Source organism: Vigna umbellata, chromosome 1 (genome assembly GCF_029865625.1).
Source record: "Vigna umbellata cultivar VRB3 chromosome 1, Vumbellata_1.0, whole genome shotgun sequence".
Lineage (NCBI taxonomy): Eukaryota > Viridiplantae > Streptophyta > Magnoliopsida > Fabales > Fabaceae > Vigna > Vigna umbellata.
This window is the reverse complement of record NC_142165.1, coordinates 48,124,006-48,144,034: the sequence shown is the minus strand read 5'-3', so window position 1 is coordinate 48,144,034 and position 20,029 is coordinate 48,124,006. Positions and strand designations below refer to the sequence as shown.

General features: G+C 33.7%; 2 protein-coding genes across 3 annotated transcripts; one reads left to right on the top strand and one right to left on the bottom strand.

Annotated features, from left to right (window-relative positions):
• The first annotated feature begins 8,259 nt into the window (after window positions 1–8,259).
• Window positions 8,260–11,772, top strand: LOC124829211 (uncharacterized). Its single transcript, XM_047302671.2, has 2 exons — window positions 8,260–10,963; window positions 11,078–11,772. The coding sequence occupies exons 1-2, from the start codon at window positions 8,296–8,298 to the stop codon at window positions 11,491–11,493; spliced, it is 3,084 nt and encodes a 1,027-aa protein (XP_047158627.2). The 5' UTR covers window positions 8,260–8,295; the 3' UTR covers window positions 11,494–11,772.
• Window positions 11,773–12,196: 424 nt separating this feature from the next.
• LOC124829219 (subtilisin-like protease SBT2.2) lies at window positions 12,197–18,539 on the bottom strand. 2 transcript variants are annotated; one of them, XM_088103512.1, is made up of 11 exons: window positions 18,081–18,539; window positions 17,631–17,790; window positions 17,068–17,465; window positions 16,495–16,590; window positions 15,758–15,830; window positions 15,379–15,439; window positions 15,157–15,309; window positions 14,013–14,344; window positions 13,485–13,755; window positions 13,011–13,292; window positions 12,197–12,820 (listed from the first exon to the last, which is right to left on the bottom strand). In XM_088103512.1, exons 1-11 carry the CDS (start codon window positions 18,341–18,343, stop codon window positions 12,411–12,413), a joined length of 2,499 nt encoding a protein of 832 aa, XP_087959638.1. In that variant the 5' UTR covers window positions 18,344–18,539; the 3' UTR covers window positions 12,197–12,410. The 2 variants fall into 2 exon arrangements, with proteins under 2 accessions (XP_087959638.1, XP_087959637.1); XM_088103511.1 differs by having other exon boundaries at window positions 15,157–15,439; window positions 18,081–18,538.
• Window positions 18,540–20,029: the final 1,490 nt, after the last annotated feature.

Here is a 20,029-nt window from a genome sequence, read left to right as displayed (position 1 = left end):
CGGAATTTTGGTTTTAGTTCTTATTGGTTGCTAAATGAGGACCAAATTTTTAAACAGTGTTTAGTTTTTGAGGACTAAAACGAACGTTTCGAAAAGAATGAGGACCAAATTGTACCTCACTTTGAAAGAGGGACGAAAACCAGAAACGGTCAATAGTTTAGGGACTAAAAACATATTTAACCCTAATAAAAATTAAGAAAATGACTTCTCTTTTTACATTAAAGTGAGACTATTTGTTGTAAATATTATAATAATATTAGAAATCCATTGATTTAAAAAATGTATTAGGATGAGTTCTCGTTGAATCTTTATCCTAATTAAGTTATACAATTTAAAGTTTAATTATTTTAAAATATTTTCATAATTGCATCACCGAACTAATTTTATTTAAGTCTTTAATAAAAAATTATAAATAATGAAAATATAAGGATTATAAGGATGGACAAAATTAATTAAACTGCATTGCACTGTTAAAAAATATACTAAACTAAAACAATACTTCCTCTTACTTGAACCGTTAAAAATTACACTAAACCAAAAAATAGTTTCTCTGAACTGAACTAAACTATTTTTTGTTCTAACTAACTGAATTGAATTATAATTTAAAAGCCTTGAAAAAAAATTAACTAAATAGATACAAAATATTTTTCTTAATTCAATAACATAGGTTCTCCCATCAATAACAATAAAAAATTGAGATGAGTCAGGTCAAACAAAAGGTTAAGACAGATCAAGTGGGACAAATTGTCAAAACAGGTTGGAGATGAAATTTGGTCGGGACGAGGATAGTTAAAACTCAGTAAGTCAGTGCCATCCTAAAATATATCGAATTAGGCTAGAAAGGCCACAAACGAAACTCAATCAAGTTGATCTCGACCAACATTCAACTGAGTCGGTCCCCGTCAATAATTAGACAAATTTGGTTCAAACGGCCACAATTGAAACTCGCTCGATTCGGTCATAATCAACCGAATTTGGCCGAATTAGCCCTAATCGAAATCGTTCAAATTTAGTTTAGTCGACCATGACTAAAACTTAGTCAAGTTGGTCCTAATTGAAATTAATCGAGTTTGACCGAGTTGACCATGGTTGAAAATCAACGAAATTCAACCGGAACGACAAAGAATGGTCGAGAATGTCTTGATAGAAAATTTATCGAATTTGAGTCAGGTCCAATCACAAAAATTGGTTGAATTTGACATGTCGAGCATGACTGAAACTTAATCAAGTTAGTTTCAACCAAAATTCGATTAAGTCAACCCTCACCAAAAATCAACTGAATTCGACGAGTCAACTGCAGTCAAACATTCACCGAATTCAATTGGATCGACTCTGACTAAAGTTTGGTCTAATCAGCAATAACCAAACTAAACTACAACTTAAAAAAATCTCAAACAAGTAAAGAAAATGGAAAACAAATTAATTTTAAGTTAATGAATAATTAACTAGTTATATCTTTAGAAATTCATTTTTCTAAAAGTGAACTATAAAATAGTAAAAGTTCAATTTTATTATACACAATTATTTTTTTAATATAATATAATTAATTGATAATTATTACACTTGAATTAATTTTGTTCACCCTGTTTAAGATAACTTTCAGTATTCTCTTCCATCTTATGGTATAACGTGTAAAGTAATCTTGAAATGAAGTAAAATAAAGAATATAATCAAGAAGATAATAATTTATATTGTTTTAAATGTTAAATGGGAGGATGAATGATTTTTTTTTTCTCGCTCTCATACTAGACCAATGAAAAAAAAGAAGGTTAGACGCACTGAGTGACGAATGTATGAGTTAGAATTAAATATATGTTGAAAACTAGTTCAATGCATACTGATAAAAGAATTTATAATGTGCATTAAAGACTTGGAACCCTATATACTTCTGCTGTAAACCATTTCAACGTAGAAAAACTAGGTTATTCACAAGCTTTTGATTATGACACTGCACTTCGCTTGCATCATATATTGCTTCATCCAACCAAGTCAACAAACTTGCAAGATAACAATAGTCTTCACAAATATATGTACTTTCCGTATGCAACGGTGAATATGCTTTCATATTACATATAAAATATCTGCTATGCATTTTCTTTCGCGTTGTCCTTACGTTTAGGTTTAATTAGGTTTTTATATCCAGATATTTAAGGTGCTTCTTCTTTTCTTTCTGTAAATAAAATCAGAATTACTAATTTTATCATGTGTTATGTTAGTGATAATTATATCATGTTAACATCAGTGTGTATAACATCAATACCTAGTAAAAATGTAACGTTAATAATGTCATATATCTTTTCAAGAAAAAAGTTATGGAAATAAAAGAAATTAAAAAATTGAAATAAAAAGTTAATAATTGTTGGTAAGATGCTTTTTTATTCGTTTCAAATGGATATGTAATTCAACCCGGTCTAATTTATTGTAAGTTGATTATTTGACGGGTTAACTTGACTTACTTAAAAATGAGTTTAGTAAAGTTTATTGATAGATTAAAGGGACTAACTTAATTAAAAAAAATATAAGACTTAATTTTTTTTTCTTCAATACAATTAACTTAATATTAAAATCAAAATTCAAATTATTGAAATAACCATGACAAAAATAATCATATACTAATATAAATATAATAACCATGTGTTATATATATATATATATATATATATATATATATATATATATATATATATATATATATATATATATATAATATGTATACAAGTTAATGTGAGTTTGGGTAAAAAATTTGTTTGCATAAAAATTTATAACTGTTCAGTTCATTCTAATTTAAACATGTGATGTGGTATGGTGAGTTGTTCACAAATTTTAATTATTCACTTTAACAATATTAAATTAGGATATAAACAAAGAGATGATTAATTATTTATATTATTATTATTAGGGACTTCTACTTAGATAGGGATATGGTAAACCTGCACTAGTGTACTCAAGGGACATGACTTCGATTATTTTCGGTTATAGACACCGGTTTCGTAACCAAGGCATATACAGACGAGGTAAAAAATCTACCTCTTTTTGTCTCGGTTGTGAGCCGAGTCGAAAAACGATAGGATTTTGCCTTGGTTTCTACTGAACCGAGTCAATATCTCGGATTCTACTGCCTCGCTTGTGACCTGAACCGAGGCAGTACATTGATTTTCGATTTTCCAGTTCCAGGAAGTTGCAGAAAGCACTGAAGCAGAAAGCACAGAAAATGTTCCTCACGGTCTACTGCCATCCAAAATTGCAGACCCAACTAAGCTCAATCTGCCCCCAACCCAAGAGTCCACTGCCATCCAGTCTGAACCTGTTCGTCGTCTGCCCTCAATCTACCTCACGGTCAAACCCAACACAGATGCAATGAGCTCTAAGCTCTCAAAGAAACCCATACGCAGCGAACAGACCCAAATCTCACCTTCTCAGATCGAGACATTCTCCGCCACAGAGACACCAACAAACAGAGCCGCTCCCGTTCCCGTCCCGCGCCGTTCGTCTCCCTTACAGAGCCGCAGAGTCGTCGTTCGCTTCCTCCTCCGCCACCTCAATCGTTGATGTCTGTGCCGCTTCTCCTCCTCCTCCGCACATCAAACCCTAATTTGCACCACCATCATCAACATCAAACCCCAATCACACTCACCTTTTTCACCAAAAAACTCCATTGACACACCATCACGACACTTCGTTCATCACCACCTAGCACCGCCGCCACCATTGACGCACCACCACCGGTTGCTCTTCCCTCTAGAGGCGACGCACTCGCAGGAGATTTTGGAGGCGAGAGCGAGGGGAGGGAGGTGAGAGCGAGAGCGAGGGGAGGGACGCGAGAGCGAGGGGAGGGACGCGAGAGCGAGGGGAGGCGAGAGCGAGAACGAGAGCGAGAGCGAGGAGGGAGCTAGGTTTTCTTCAACATTTGGGGAAAAATTTTGGGGAAATAAGAGAGGCTTATATGCCTCGGTCCTTCTTGTGCCTGAGGCAATAGAGGCTTATGCCTCGGTCCTTCCTACCAACCGATGCCGTATACCCTTTCCACCTCGAGTTTCTCTTAACTGCGTCAGAAACTGCGTCAGAAACCGCTAATTAGGCATCGATTGCCTTCACAACCGAACTGGTAGCTCTTTTTTGCACCGGTCTAGTCTGAACCGAGACCTATAAGGTCTCGTTAATAACGAAACTACCACCGTGTCTGAATAGGCAGCGGTTTGGTGTAAATAGAGGTCTATTGTGCGAGTTTAAAAGCACATTTTGTACTAGTGCTGATTCAAATAAGTCTTGGGATTAGTAGTGTGACAATTTGATTATTAGCCCAAGTATTCATTAATAAGTATAATCAATATATTAGGTGTTAATTAAGATATAATAATATCTTTTTATAACTTGTTACATGCTTATCTTTACAACTTCTGCATTAATAGTGAGACACTATTCTACAAAGTCAATTAGATAGATTTGTATTGTAAACACATATTTTTGTGAGAGTAATTGTCTAAGACTTGTAAGCAATCTGATTGATTGCCCATTCTGAAAAGAACTTAAACACTTGTTGATTAACTCAGTTGAGTTAAATGATTACTAAGCAACATATCATGTTGATACCAAGATTGTCTAGTGAAAATTAGGAGTAGATGAAACTCAATTAGGCAATATATCAGGAAGATACGGAAACCAAGACTAATGAAACTCAATTAGGCAGGATATCAGGAAGATACCAAGATTGTCTAGTAGAAACCAGGAGTGAATGAAACTTAACTCGACAACATATCACGTAGATACCATAATTGTCTAGGGATATCAAGAATGATGAAGAATATTGCATAATTAGGAGTGAGTGATACTCAGTTCTAGTTAGCGTAACAGGTGTTGTCAGGATTGACTAGTGTAACCAGGAGTGATGTTAATACTCAATTGTAACTTTATTGAAAATAATTGTATGTTTATTGCTTCGTCTTTGCAAAACATATTATTTACAAACATTGCAGTTGCTTGCTTGCAAAGTTAATTATTGATAAATGCATTTTTCATCAAACGCCACTTTCTTTAAGAGCTGTCTTTCTTAAAACACTATAGTAGTTTTGCTAAAACGCTTGAAAAACATTTTATCCCTGAACTTGAGATTTAAATAGTACCTTACAAATCAATCTTCTGATAACCTGTATAGACGTTTAATATTTAACAAAGTTGTTAAACGACCTTTTTTGATAAAAAGTTTTCCACAACACTATTCAATCATCTCCCTTCTAGTGTTTTCCAATTATTTCAAAGCATGCCTAATGATTTAACTTAACGATTTAAACGATATTGACAAAAACTGACTTGATTGATGCATATTAATGAATTTTGGGACGAAATTGATACAAACCAAGTTGACACACTTTCCCTAAAGTGGGATCCATCCGAGTTATTAAGTCTAAATTATATTCCAAATTTGCCGACTAGCATGTCAAAATGTATTAAAAGAGTTCATGATCAAATGAACTAATTTAGAACAACTCATTTTAAAAAATATTAAAAATACCTACTCCAAATAAGATCATGGTAGACATCATTTTAATTTTTGACATTTTAGCTATGTTGACACCTCAAAACCCATCAATGATTTGTTATCACATGAAAATTTATTAAAAAGAAAAAATAAATAAAAGAATACAGAACATAAGAGGACCACACTAAATCCATGATAAAAATTACACTTCAAAAAACATAGGCAAACTATACCTATTATGAAAAAAATCTTATATAAATATATGAAGATAAAACATTAAACCACTTTGTTATCCATGAATCAAAGCTAAATTAGCTAATTTATCTATATAATGATTTTCTTTATAAAAAACATGAGAAACATTTAACTGCATATACTTATAAAAATGCAAACACTGATTCAAACACTCCAAAGATCACTCGTTAATTCAAAAGATCATGACAAAATAAAAAATATTTACTCTCCAACCAAAACATATGAAAACCTTCCTTCTAAACATCCTTTAAAATATGAATAATCTCCATAAAATTAGCATAAAATTGTACCCTTGAAAAATTTTGAAAAACTACGCAAACATTTCCCCTTGATTTTCTCTAAAATTACTAACATTTGAAAATTTATGAACTATTATACAAACAATTGTAATTATGAACTATTACACAAATAAGTTTTTAAAAATTGATATTTTGAAATTAGAAAAAAAATATCAAAATATCTACTTAATAATTCTATAAATTAATATTTTAATTATATATTTTTATTTTCAATTTAAAATAATAATAATAATAATATAGTGTAATATTATTAGAAGATGCTATCAAATGCGAATAAATCTGCTATACGCGCAACAATTATCCGACATCTTCATCTTCTCCATTTCACAATTAAAGTTTGACTTCTTTCTATATATCTATTTTTATGACTTTTTTTTCTTCCAAATATTACTATAATTTAACAAATATAAATATAATTATTATCACGTGGAGAATGTATTGTTAATGATATAAAACGTCATCAAAAAACTAAATTAAATAAAAATTACGAAAATTAAAGTCATATTAAATATTAAAAAAAATCAAATCCCACATTGAATGCATTGAATAAAGGAGGAAGATAAAAAATGATATTAAAACAAAGAAAAAATAATCTACCAATTTACTTCTTTTAACTTTATTAAATTCATTTTTACCAATACGCAATTGTCCATCTTTTATAGATAAATTGTATATATAATCTATTAATACAAATATTAAAGCTTTAATATTAAAAGAAAGACAATATAGATTGTCCTTTTCCCCAATATGTTGTTAGTATATGGAGACTGCATTTTGTAATATTGAAACAATTCTTAGAAGTTAAATCTTACAACATAGTTTTAAGTTTACCAAAAAAATTACAATTCTTTTAACGAAAATTAAAATAAAACTACAAACTAAGCGAAAATAAAAAATGTTTTTAAACATCTAATAGAAAAAAAAATATATGAGTGATTCAATAAAAAAAAATATCCAGTATTTTTTAAAACTTAATTAAGCCATAAGATATTACACCTTTAGGTTTTTTAAATTAAAAACAATTGATCAAGTTAGTTTGACTATCACTTTCAGTAAACAGGCCATTTAATACGGTGATGGACTATTCTCCACCTTCATACATCGATTCAAAGAAAATTACAATCTACTTCTTGAAACGCTTTCTTTCTTTTTTTCGTAGAAATTTTTATAGAAATTAGTGTACACATAACATTTTGGCTTACTTTGAAATATTCAATTTAGTTACATTCACATTGACACTATCTTCATTAGATATTAAAATTTAGGTTTACGTTCTTTTTTTCTTATAACCTCTAGTTTATCGAGTTCTTTTGTTTTTTTCTTTCATCTTTCTTCACTTCCCATTATCTTTCTCTACCTTTCTCTGTCTCTTATTACTTTCGACACGTAAGATTAGTGATCCTAAATCCTATACCACAAAAATTTCATATAAATTAAATTCAAAATTTTATTTCACTTGGAAGAATTTAATAGTAAAAAATACTTGGATAGGAATCACAAGTCGGACACGGACAGTGTCTATCTACAATCCAAATTGTCGGATAAAACTGTACTCGCTACCCGACCCACTACCTGTGCGGGTACCCGTTTAAAAAATACCTATGGGTATTTTAAAACTCGCAGATATTCACGGATATCTCAAAAAAATAAAAAATAAATATTTTATATTTTTAAAATAAAATTTAAATAAAATTACAATATATATATATATATATATAATTAAAATTAAAATAAATTTAACATAATAAAATATAATTTTATTTTATTTTTACTTAAATTTAATTAAAAAATATATAAATTAATTTTTTATTTTATTTTTACCGTAGGTTGGGTAGTATACTATCCATACCCGATCCGTTTAGAAACGGATATTAAAATATCCGCTATCCGTTATCCGCGGATAGTAAATATGCGCGGATAGTAACTACCTGCTGTGGATTTTATCCGTGAATACCTGTGCCAGCGGATTTTTTTGTCATCCCTAATATTATCTTTATGTTAACACCAATTTAACGATAAAAACTAAATTGAGTTATTTTTGTAAAAAAAAGACTCAGTATAAAAAACATATAAAAATTTAATTAAATAAAAAATAAATATAAAGACCAAATAAATAAAAACTTAAATATAAAAAATAAATTATATTTGTTTTATTATTAAAGAGAAAAGCACGTCATGGTTCCGTGTGTTGCTGCAGGTGCATTTGGACAACTATAAATACATGTCAGGGTAAGAGTTGAATATCATAAGCCAAAGGAGAAAAATATGGCTTTGTCTTGTCAATTACTTGTTCACTTTGGCTTATTGATTATGCTCCTCCATCACCTTCAGCTACACTATCTCTTCGTTGGTGTATCAGCAGCCACTTTAAGCATCACCACTGACACAGAAGCCTTGATCTCATTCAAGTCTCAACTGAAAAATGACACTCTTATTCCCTTATCTTCTTGGAACCAAAGTTCATCCCCTTGCAATTGGACTGGTGTGCAATGTGACAGCCTTGGCCAAAGGGTAATTTCCTTGGAACTTCCAAGCTTGGGACTCTCAGGTCAATTAAGTCCTTATATCTGTAACCTCTCCTCTCTTCAGTCCCTCCAATTGCAGGATAACCAACTCACTGGACTCATTCCTGATCAAATTGGCAACCTATTCAGTTTGAGAGTTCTAAATATCAGCTCTAACATGTTAGAAGGAAATCTTCCTTCCAACATCACCCGCTTGAATCAGCTCCAGATTCTTGATCTATCCTCAAACAAGATTGTCAGCAAGATTCCTCAAGACATTGGCAGCTTGAAAAAGCTTGAGGTTTTGAAGCTGGGAAAGAATAGCCTCTATGGTGCAATCCCAGCTTCTCTAGGAAATATTTCTTCTCTCAAAAATATCAGTTTTGGCACCAACTTTCTCACTGGTTCGATTCCCAGTGACTTGGGTAGGCTTCATGATTTGATTGAGCTTGATCTCATTCTTAACAATCTCAATGGGACCGTTCCACCTTCTGTGTATAACTTATCTTCCCTCGTTAACTTTGCCTTAGCTTCAAACTCTCTGGGGGGTGAGATTCCTCAGGATGTTGGTCTCAAACTTCCAAAACTCATAGTGTTCAACATCTGCTTCAATTATTTCACAGGTGGAATTCCAGGGTCTTTGCACAACCTCACCAACATTCAGGTCATTCGCATGGCTTCCAACTTTTTGGAAGGAACAGTGCCACCTGGTTTAGGAAATCTCCCATTTCTTCGCATGTATAATATTGGTTATAATAGGATAGTGAGTTCAGGTGTTGGAGGTTTAGACTTCATTACCTCTTTGACAAACAGTACTCGACTCAACTTTCTGGCAATTGATGGAAATATGCTGGAAGGTGTGATTCCCGAAACCGTTGGCAATCTCTCCAAGGACCTGTCAACGTTATACATGGGACAGAATCGTTTCAATGGAAGCATACCCCGCTCCATTGGTCTTCTTAGTGGCTTGAAGTTGTTAAACATAAGCCACAATTCAATATCTGGAGAAATCCCACATGAGTTAGGCCAGTTAGCGGAACTACAAGAACTATCTCTAGCTGGAAATGAGATATCAGGGGTTATTCCAGATTCCCTTGGTAATCTCCTCAAGTTAAACCTGATTGATTTGTCAAGAAACAAACTTGTGGGGAGAATACCTACCAGTGTTGGGAATTTGCAAAGTCTGCTTTACATGGACTTATCAAGCAACCAACTCAATGGAAGCATTCCTGTGGAAATCCTCAATCTCCCAACTTTGAGCAATGTTTTGAACTTGTCAATGAACTCTTTGAGTGGAGCAATACCTCAAATAGGAAGATTGAGTGGTGTTGCCTCCATTGACTTTTCTAGCAATCAATTGGATGGTGACATTCCCAGTTCATTCAGCAATTGTCTCAGCTTGGAAAATTTGTTTTTGAACCGGAATCAGCTTTCGGGTTCCATTCCAAAGGCTCTTGGAGAAGTGAGAGCCTTGGAAACTTTGGACCTATCCACCAACCGACTGTCTGGAGCCATTCCTGTTGAACTTCAAAACTTACAGGTTCTTAGGTTCTTAAACCTCTCGTACAATGATTTAGAAGGAGCCGTTCCAAGTGGTGGAGTTTTCCAAAATCTCTCTGCTGTACATTTAGAAGGCAATGAAAATCTCTGCTTGCAAGCCCCATGTGTAAATCGTGGCGAAGGAAGAAGAAATGTGAGATATTACATCATCATAGCCGTTGCTGTAGCATTGGTACTGTGTCTCACAGTTGGCTCAATACTATATATAAGGAGCAGAAAGGTGAAGGTAGCAACATTATCATCATCACCATCTGAACAGCTAAAACCTCTTGCACCAATGATCTCTTATGACGAGCTTCGTTTGGCAACTGAGGAGTTCAACCAGGAAAACTTACTAGGAGTTGGGAGCTTTGGCTCAGTTTACAAAGGCAATCTAAGTGATGGAACTACTGTTGCAGTGAAAATTCTTGACACCCTAAGAACTGGTTCTCTAAAGAGTTTCTTTGCAGAATGTGAGGCTATGAAGAACTCGAGGCATCGAAATCTGGTTAAGCTTATCACATCATGCTCCAGTGTTGACTTCAAAAACAATGACTTTTGGGCTCTGGTGTATGAGTATATGTGCAATGGTAGCTTGGAAGATTGGATTAAGGGGAAGAGAAAGCATGAAAATGGAAATGGATTGAACCTTATGGAGAGATTGAACATAGCAATAGATGTTGCGTGTGCACTGGACTACCTGCACAATGATAGTGAAATCCCAGTTGTGCACTGTGATTTGAAGCCTAGCAACATTCTCTTGAACGAAGACATGACTGCAAAGGTTGGAGACTTTGGATTGGCCAGGTTGCTTGTTCAAAGATCAACCAATCAAGTTTCCATTAGCTCCACTCATGCTCTTAGGGGCTCTATTGGTTACATACCTCCAGGTTAATGCATTTTCCAATTAATTAGTTTCTCTATTCCCTCTTTATGAACCTTTTCATTTCATAACAAATTATGAAATACGATGAATAATTAGTATGGTTGGTTTTGCAATGCAGAATATGGATGGGGAGAGAAAGTAAGTGCAGCTGGAGATGTGTATAGTTTTGGTATAGTGTTGCTGGAGCTGTTCTCTGGGAAAAGTCCAACTGATGAATGCTTCACTGGAGGCCTAAGCATAAGAAGATGGATGCATTCAGCATTCAAAGAGAAGACAATGGAAGCCATTGACCCCGAGTTGGTGTCCCTCATTTTGAATGACGACCCTTCAGAGGGACCAAATAACGTACAAGTGTATTGTGTGGAAGCAATTGTAGGAGTAGCCATATCTTGCACTGCAGACAACCCAGATGAACGCATTGGCATTAGAGATGCTGTTAGCCAACTCAAATCTTCCAGAGACTCTCTTTTGAATCACTTTGATCATACTTCTGCTGCACATACCAACTCTTACTTAAAAGTTTTACTAAAATAATGCTGAAATGTTATGATCAGGGAAATGTATAACATAATAATACTTTTGTTGACCATGAAGTGATCACATGTTTTAGTTTGTCCAAGTCAACGATAGAAATTGGGGTGCTAAAAAAAAATATAGGTGTTTATGTTTGTGGTTAATTGCACTTGTAAAACTTATGTATGTCTTCTAATTGTTTATGGCGTATACTTTCTCAATGTGAGTTGTTCCAAGAAGACAAGGTATATTTGTCACCAATAAACAATAAACATTTGTTCTTACTAAGCCATAAACAAATTTGTATAGAAAATAAGATATCACTTTCAGTTTATCCTTAAATTCCTAGCAATGCAAACTATTTTTTTTTTCATTTTTCTATAAAAATATATATTCTTTTCATAATTAATATTATTGTTGAAATTATTAATGATGATTTTCTTCGTAAAAAAAAAAGTTGATAAACTGAATTAGCAATTTGTTAGTAACCATTATAACCTCACAACCTCTATCTTTCCTTTTTATAACTATTTTGACTTTATTCCTTTTGGCTTAATCCTTCATACTACAAGGGTCACTTCCTGAAAAGTTACATTTTAAAATACTAAGAAATTTTCAATTTTATCTTTATTTATTATCAATGCACAACAGAACAAAAAATATGTATACCACCTTCGTGTTTATGGAAAATAAAGATGAAACAACAGTTACTCAACAAAGCATATAAGAAATCAGAATTTTCACTAATCACTTGAAGATGCATCCACACACACTATCTGATATTATACATATTAAACTTTACACTTCAGTATAACGAATGAAAAAATAGCCAATACATTTTGCAACCCAATGAAACAAGGACTAGAGATTAAGAAAACAAAACAAAATGAAAGTGAGTTGCTGAAGAAGAAATTAAAGACAGTAACCCTGTTTGGTTGTTATAAGATTTTGAAAATGACTGCTACGGGAATATTGACAACATGACCTTGGTTACCATACAACCCAATTCTCCCATAGCTGGCAGAAGAGCTGTTGCTGGTTGCATTGAAGATCACAGACAAGATTTGTTTCTCCCCACTGCCAATAGAGAAGTGATTGGGAGACACTTTCATAGAAGTGCCATATGGAGCACTCCAACCAACGTTGTATGTTTCATTTTCAGCAATGTTTTGGATTGTTCTTTGCACTACTCTAGATTGGTTCAACATTGCTATTGTGATTGAGGGCAAGTTCAGATCAGGGCCATAAACTGTAGAGTTATAAGTCCAGCAATTTTGACCGGTGTAGTTTAGCACTGTAGGAGTAGAACCATTGATACCACATAGGAATGACATGTAATCATCATAACCTACGAAGAAAAATATGTGTAGTGACACTTCAAATTCAGAACCCAGGTTTGTTTATTAATGACACTGCTTTCACAGATTAAAGCTAGTTCAGTGAGATATTGAGCAAAAATTGAAATTGAAATTTTGAAGCATTTGAACTTGCAAGGACATTATAATGATTTAAAAGTTCATTAGCTAAGTGAGACTTACTAGAATCAAAAAGCAATCCCGGATTTAATGCTGCAGTAGCATTCACAAAACCGCTTCCCATGTCAAAGGGAGTTGCTGGAGATAGGTTAAGGTCTGTGACAGGATATGATCTCTGAGCCATTATTGACCTCCCATTGCTGTCATACAGAGAAGCTGAGGTGGAAAGTGCAGATCCAATGGCTGCAGGACTGAAATTGGGAAACTTTCTCTTAACTAGTGCAGCAAGACCAGCAACATGAGGAGCAGCCATGCTTGTGCCAGACATCAATGCAAAATTCTCACCTGTTGCAACAATGCAGATCAGATATTCAATTTCACTGTGTTGACTTGACATGGTTAATTAACCAAAATTCCTATTTCCTATTGTAGATTATATAGATTAGGAAGATGTTTAAGTAGGGACAGACAAAATGAACACCTTAGATCTGTTCATTGCATTGTTTTCTAAGTAAATTTGTTTATGTATTGACAAACCTAGAAATTCAACAGAATCAGAGGCAACAGAACTCCAAGCAGCCCATATAAGATTTCCAGGTGCTACCAAATTGGGTTTCATAATGTCAGCTTCATGAGGAAGACTGTCCTCTGGATCTGGTCCCCTGGCAGAGTAATACACAACCTTTGGGGCCTCATTATTGTAGTTAGCTTCTAATCCCCCACCAATACTAGCAACAGCCCCAAATTTAACAATTTTATTAGAGTCCCCATCTATTTCCAGTGAAGAATTGTAGTATTGCAGTAATATCTGTCCAGTTGAAGAAAAAAAAAACAAAGTGAATAGTTGGCATTAAGGTATCATTCCCACACATGTAAGCAAATGATAGAAATAAGTTGACTATCCACTCCATGTGGTTTTCATAGAGACATTAAGTACTTAAAGAGAGCAACAAAGATGACATACATATGCCATGTAATAAAATTCAAGCCCAAGAAAGTAAGAACAAAGACAGTAGACATGTGTATTTAATCAAGCATGTTCAAAGGAGAAAATTAGTAATGCACCTTGGAATCATTTGCAGATGGAATTATTATGCCAGGCATTTTCATTGGAACTGGGTTAAGCTGAAAAGAAGACACAAAAGGATCCATGGAGAAAACAACTCCAACCGCACTAAGGTTCATGGCTGTTTCCATGGCCTGTTTGATGGTGGAGAGCCCAAGCACAAATCGGACTGAATAGCTACAGATCAAAAGGTTGCCCTGAACCAAATCCTGACTGAATATACTTGCATCTTGACACTCACCAATATACATAGCATAAGCAACTGTTATGGTTTTGTTCAAAGCATGTCGTGCATGAATCAGTTTGAACATTGTGTTCTCATGTGTGCCGGCTGGGAAAATTAAAAAAAATGAAAGAGTAGGGTAGTAACTAACAAGTAAATCTCATAAGGCACGCTGATATAACATTTGAATCAATTTTACTCAGAGGAACTTCAATGTAACACGATATAAAGCCTTTAAGTTGCCAAAAAGTGGCTGTTCACAATGTAGCAGTGTCGATTTTAGATCTTGGATTTCTTTGTTCTTGATTGGGATTCATCGTGTAGGAAAAAAAAGTCACTTGTAACATGCTAACAATGGAGAAATTATTAAGCAGTACTTGAGACTATTTTAGACCAGGACCATTTAATAATGTCTCGTGAAAATGATGCCAAAAAATGTAGTTTCAAACATTGCCTAATTTGATTCATACAAGTTGAAACCGGAAGGGACTTCTGAATCAATACTATGAAACAAATCCTGCAAAGGTGTTGATTCTCTGGCCAATCAGCCAATATGTATTTCTTGTGTTTAAAAGAAGGTAATCGTTGTAAAACATTGTAGATGATTCTCATTTAAGGAACTGAACATCTCATTAAACTCAAACTCAGTAGTCATTTGATGAGTTGCTTCTTCAGGAGGTCTAAAGATGATGTGGAAGATCATGTTATTCCTAATCAAATGCAAGAATGCATACTAGATCATGACAAACTCAACCTTAACAAAAAATAGGTGGTGGGGATTCTGAAGAGGAATGCAAGTAATTACTTTCTCATCTGCTTTACTTTAGTAATCTCAAAACCAAATTGCACCATTAAGGTCAAAAGTCCTAGTCTTAAACAGTCATGTATAGCTAACTGGGATAAGAGAAACAGAACCTTACGTGCAAGTCCAACTCCAGGTATGGTCACATTATTTCCAAGACATAGGGAGTTGCTATAAACACGATCATGAGAGGTGGCACCAACTGTAAAGATCCAAGGACTAAAGGAGGACATGCTCATAGGTGATGGTCCAGTGTTTCCAGCAGCTTGCACTACAAAAATACCTGCTTTTACAGCTGACAGCAATGCCATATCAATTGGGTTGAAAAAAGTTGCAATACCAGAAGGACGCCTATTAGGAGCGATTGACAAGCATATTATGTCAACACCATCCTGAGCTGCCTGTAAACAATTCATTATACTTCAAGCCTTATCATAAATTTGAACTTGTGGAGACAATTTTCAAAACAAGGGAATAACCAAGGAAATTATCAGCACTTAACACCAACTCTTTGATTCAATACCATGCATACCTTAATGAAAATATGGATAACAATAACTATGTAGTTAACCAAGTAATCACATATTGGTATGTACAATAGGAAGGAACACGTAACTTAAACATGAAGCAGAAGAACAAAATATATCAAGTGTCAGCAATTAACCTCAAATAAAATTATCAAATATCATAAATTTCATTTCCAATGAAAGTACAGGTACCTGGTCAATGGCTGCAACAACATCTGCCGCAAATCCTCCAAATCTCTTGTATAGTGCCTTGTAAATGGAAATGCTGTAAAAGATTGAAATAGAAAGCATTGAGTTACATATATATAAAATAAAAGTTATCTATGCTTGCATGAAATTATTATAAATCCAGGTTAGAACAGATCCATTGTTTCATTTTGTTCTTGAACAATTTTCATAATTTGTTGGCTGATGTTGAAAACAAAATTATGTGTAGATAAAATCTATGGAGATTGGCACAAAAAGAGATTGGAGTGGGGAAAATTTATGATACAATGTGGGGAAAATTTATGAATGACAGGTAATGTACACAGGGACATTGGAGTGGTCCATTTCATAGGACAAATAACTATTTTTGTTCTGAACCTGGCCCAAGCATTGAAGTTTTCTTCCAGTTTTTTTTTTTTTTTTTTCTAGAAAATCATGTAATTTTAAAAGACAGGAAATATTTTCTCCTTCTGAAATCCAAGTCTTATTATCTATAGACCTTTTAGCACCTAGTTGAGAAATTATCTGCAAAGCAAAAGACGTTTAGTATTTTTTCAGATAAAATTTATCTTTGTATCAGTAGATATCTACTTTCTTCTTTTTTGTCCCTTTTAAGTCCTGTGGTTCATTTAGTCTCATCTTCTCTAACTGTTCTCCAAAACAACGCACTAATAATAATGACACATGAGTTTTTAACTTGTATAAAGTTCAGTATTAGTTACTGCGAATGAGGAGCCATCCCACTAGCATTTCCAAAAAATTGTCCAGCAACGACCACTGGAATTCCATGGTTTCCAGCTGCAACAGAAGCTGTGTGCCTGTATATTACATATACATCAGAATGAACTTTCAGTGAAAAAACAAGTAAAATGGAGTTTTAGTTTTGTGGAACACTTAATTCAAATGACCATCATAATTTGAACTTCTGATTCAAAGAAACATTCATAAATCTGACATATAAGTCATTTTAAACCTTCAAGCATTGACTAGAATCAGATTTGTAAGTAGAAATCCCAGACCATTTGTTAACAATTCTTTTCCAAAACAATTGAAACAGGAAAGAGCAGGGCAAAAACCAATTGATGAGTTCAGAATTCAGATGAACAGAAGGTAGACAGAAATGATTCATCAATGTTCAAGTAGACGAGGGAAAGAACTTCAGAAAGATAACGGAGTTGTTGAAAGACAGATTTGTTAATATGGAAAAAATGAGGGGAAAGCACTAAATGGGAAATGGTCAATTGTTGTATACAACAAATGAACACAAAACTAAGTTGGAAATGCAAAAAACTCACGTGCCATGGCCATCTCCATCAAAGGGAGAAGCATAGTCCTGAGATGAGTTGAATATTCCTCTGGTTATAGCAGAAGCTGCAAAATGTCTTGCCCCAACAAGCTTCCTATTGCAAGAACCAGATGGAAAATCTGGAGTAACCTCACAGACGCCAGAGAAATTAGCAGGAATGGGGAAAGGATGTTGAGATTTATCATCAGCAAAACTAGGGTGTGTAGGATCAATGCCAGTGTCAACAAACCCAATAGTGATTCCTTCTCCAGCAGTTTCAAACCCACCTGCTTGCAACCAAGCTCCCTGTGGCAGCCCCAAAAATTGTGGAGTGTGGGTGGTTGCAGTCCTTACAGAAAAATCCAAAACCACATTGGAAACTTCTCTTCTCCTTGAAAGTTTGTCTGCCTTAAAGATTTCAGAAAACAAGAACGTGTTAGTTGAAGAAATTTATCAAATCACAGATAGAAACACCAAACCACGAATAAATGGAAACAAGAAATACAAACAAGCACATGTTTCTTCGCAGAATAAGACAAAATCAAGATGCAGAAAAGTAAAAGCATACCATACCTGCTGTTGGGTAACCAGCACAGCAAATCCATTAATCAAGTAATGATAGCTATAGAGCTTCAGATATTTCTCCCCCTTAAAGACCTTACTCAACAACGAGTCATGAACTCGGGCAAAGTATGAACCATATCCCTTATCTGCCTTTGTAACATTCTGATGTCTGAAAGAACCAAAAGACCATACAATCTCTCAAATATAGCACAACTAGGCAAAAAAGTCAAGAAATTAGAAGAAAATAAAAATAAGAATGGACAGAGCACCAAGAGTTTAGAATATCAACCAGATATAATGATAAGATTCTCAAACATGTCCACGAGTTGTGTAGATACCATGGCAATCATTTTAACAAATGTTTATCATCATAACATTAATTCATAGCTTCAACAAGAAGCCTTATCTATGAAGGTGTATCAATACACTTTGCAAACCTTCAAAACAAATATAGGGTACCTTGGTTTGTGCATTCTAGTTCTTCTTCTCCCAGACGCACCATGTCCAGACTTTCCAGACTTGTTACCCACTGTGATCAACTCATGATGGTAGTGAGAAGCAGGAGCTTGTCTCAGAGTAACAATGTACACACCAGTTGCTACTTCACTTTGACACAAGGAGGGTATTAGAAGCATTGCCAACAAACACAGCAGCAGTGAATGTTTATGCGACCAATGCAAGTTTTCCATTTGGGTTTTGGAATGCAAAGCCCCACCAAGCATGAACTAGATGGTGACAAGACAACTATTGTTCAGCTCAGGAGCATTTATAGTCCATTTTCAGCTGCAAAACTTGTCCTTTAACATTTATACAAGTTCGGTGAACACTGAAACTGTGTCTGGCTGGTTTTGCAGTTTCTTATGAAGTGGAAGGGTGAAGTGAAGCCAACTCAACACTGATATTAACTGGTCAAGTATGGAGAAACTTTTAGGTGCTGAGAAAACGTGGAAGTTGACGTTTTTAATTCTTCACTTTACCACTTTTTGATAAATAATCCATTGTGTTGGTATTGGTAGCACTCTTTTCGTTGAAATTTATGACTTCAACTACTTTGAAAATGAAACATTCTAAGTAGAAAATAATAAAAAGTTTAAAACTTAACAAAATATATTTATATATAATATATAAATATTGTATATTCACAATGAACGAGAAAATAAACTTTTTTTTTTATTTAGTTTTTTTTTTCACATTTGTTAACTTATTTTTTTGGTGGAAGTCTGCATGAAATTCATATTAAAATAGGATATGGAAAACAACTCATGCTATAATTTAAAAAAATTGCAAGTGCAGAGAACATTACCCTTTTAACAAATTAACTTTTTTTTTATATGCATTACTCATGAACCTCTTTTTGTCATTGTGGACTTATTTCTTATTTAGACATACCACACACAATAAAGACCAAATCACTGCCAGAAAATTCTGTAAGCAATTTACATGCATACTCTCAAGTACTTAGAAACTAATACTGAGTCATTTTACATCTAACAATACTGATAAGACATTATTAAAAAAATTACACAGTTCATAAAAATATGCATTTGGATACTTATTTATGATGATCTTGCGTATAAAAGGTTGTAGTTGCACATACTTTTGAAAGATGAAATTTAAAGCCTGAATTATACACAGATGTGTAGGTCTATTATTAAGTTTATGTTGAAAATCATTATGTAAAGATAAAAATATATTAATTTATTGTCTTAAAGTTTTAGATTGAAGTAGTGTTAAAATCAACTATTACGAAGAAAAGTATTCGTATTAGAATACAGGTGGAGAAAAAGTATACCAATGTGCCTTCCTTAATAAACCTAAGAGTTTAAACATGTGTTCGTAATAACTTTCGTATAGGTTGAATAATAACCAATACATAAAAAAACTAAAGTGTTTCACCATTTGCTGTTGTATACATTGAAGAATGGAATATATTGATATCCTACACTAAACCTTTTAAATGTAGATGATATTTCAACCTAACATTCAAATAGTGGTTATGGGGTGAAAGAAGAAAGTGAATGCATGATGGTTCGGTGGCATTAATTTCAAGTGCAAAGTGCCTTTGTGCACATGTCATAGTACTGATAGTGCACCACTTTCTGTGCAAAAAAAGTTTTTTCATACAATTCTAACTTCAAATTGCATGTTTTGGAATCTCTTTTTGCTTTCTTCATTAGTTTTCATTATGAGATCCACGCATGCATTCCTTTTCTTTAAGCAAGATTGCCACATTTTATGAAACTTTTTGTTCTAAGTAAAATATGGTTGATGTGCACTCACCACTCACTAGTAAACTGATAAAATATGCAAACTTGTCTGTGGACGTGCTTGCTATTAATATTATATTCATGTAATCAGATGAAGTACATTATTTATATAATAATTTTTGCAATATTCCTTTCTTATAT

What these genes read in the sequence shown, in the direction of transcription:
- LOC124829211 (XM_047302671.2), top strand. Translation starts at nt 8,296, where the DNA reads ATGGCTTTGTCTTGTCAATTACTTGTTCACTTTGGCTTATTGATTATG. An exon ending in TATTGGTTACATACCTCCAG is followed by an intron (nt 10,964 to 11,077) that starts GTTAATGCATTT and finishes TTTGCAATGCAG; the next exon opens with AATATGGATGGGGAGAGAAA.
- LOC124829219 (XM_088103511.1), bottom strand. Translation starts at nt 18,343, where the DNA reads ATGCTTGGTGGGGCTTTGCATTCCAAAACCCAAATGGAAAACTTGCAT. An exon ending in CATCTGCAAATGATTCCAAG is followed by an intron (nt 13,756 to 14,012) that starts GTGCATTACTAA and finishes TCAACTGGACAG; the next exon opens with ATATTACTGCAATACTACAA. An exon ending in GGGATTGCTTTTTGATTCTA is followed by an intron (nt 12,821 to 13,010) that starts GTAAGTCTCACT and finishes TTTTCTTCGTAG; the next exon opens with GTTATGATGATTACATGTCA.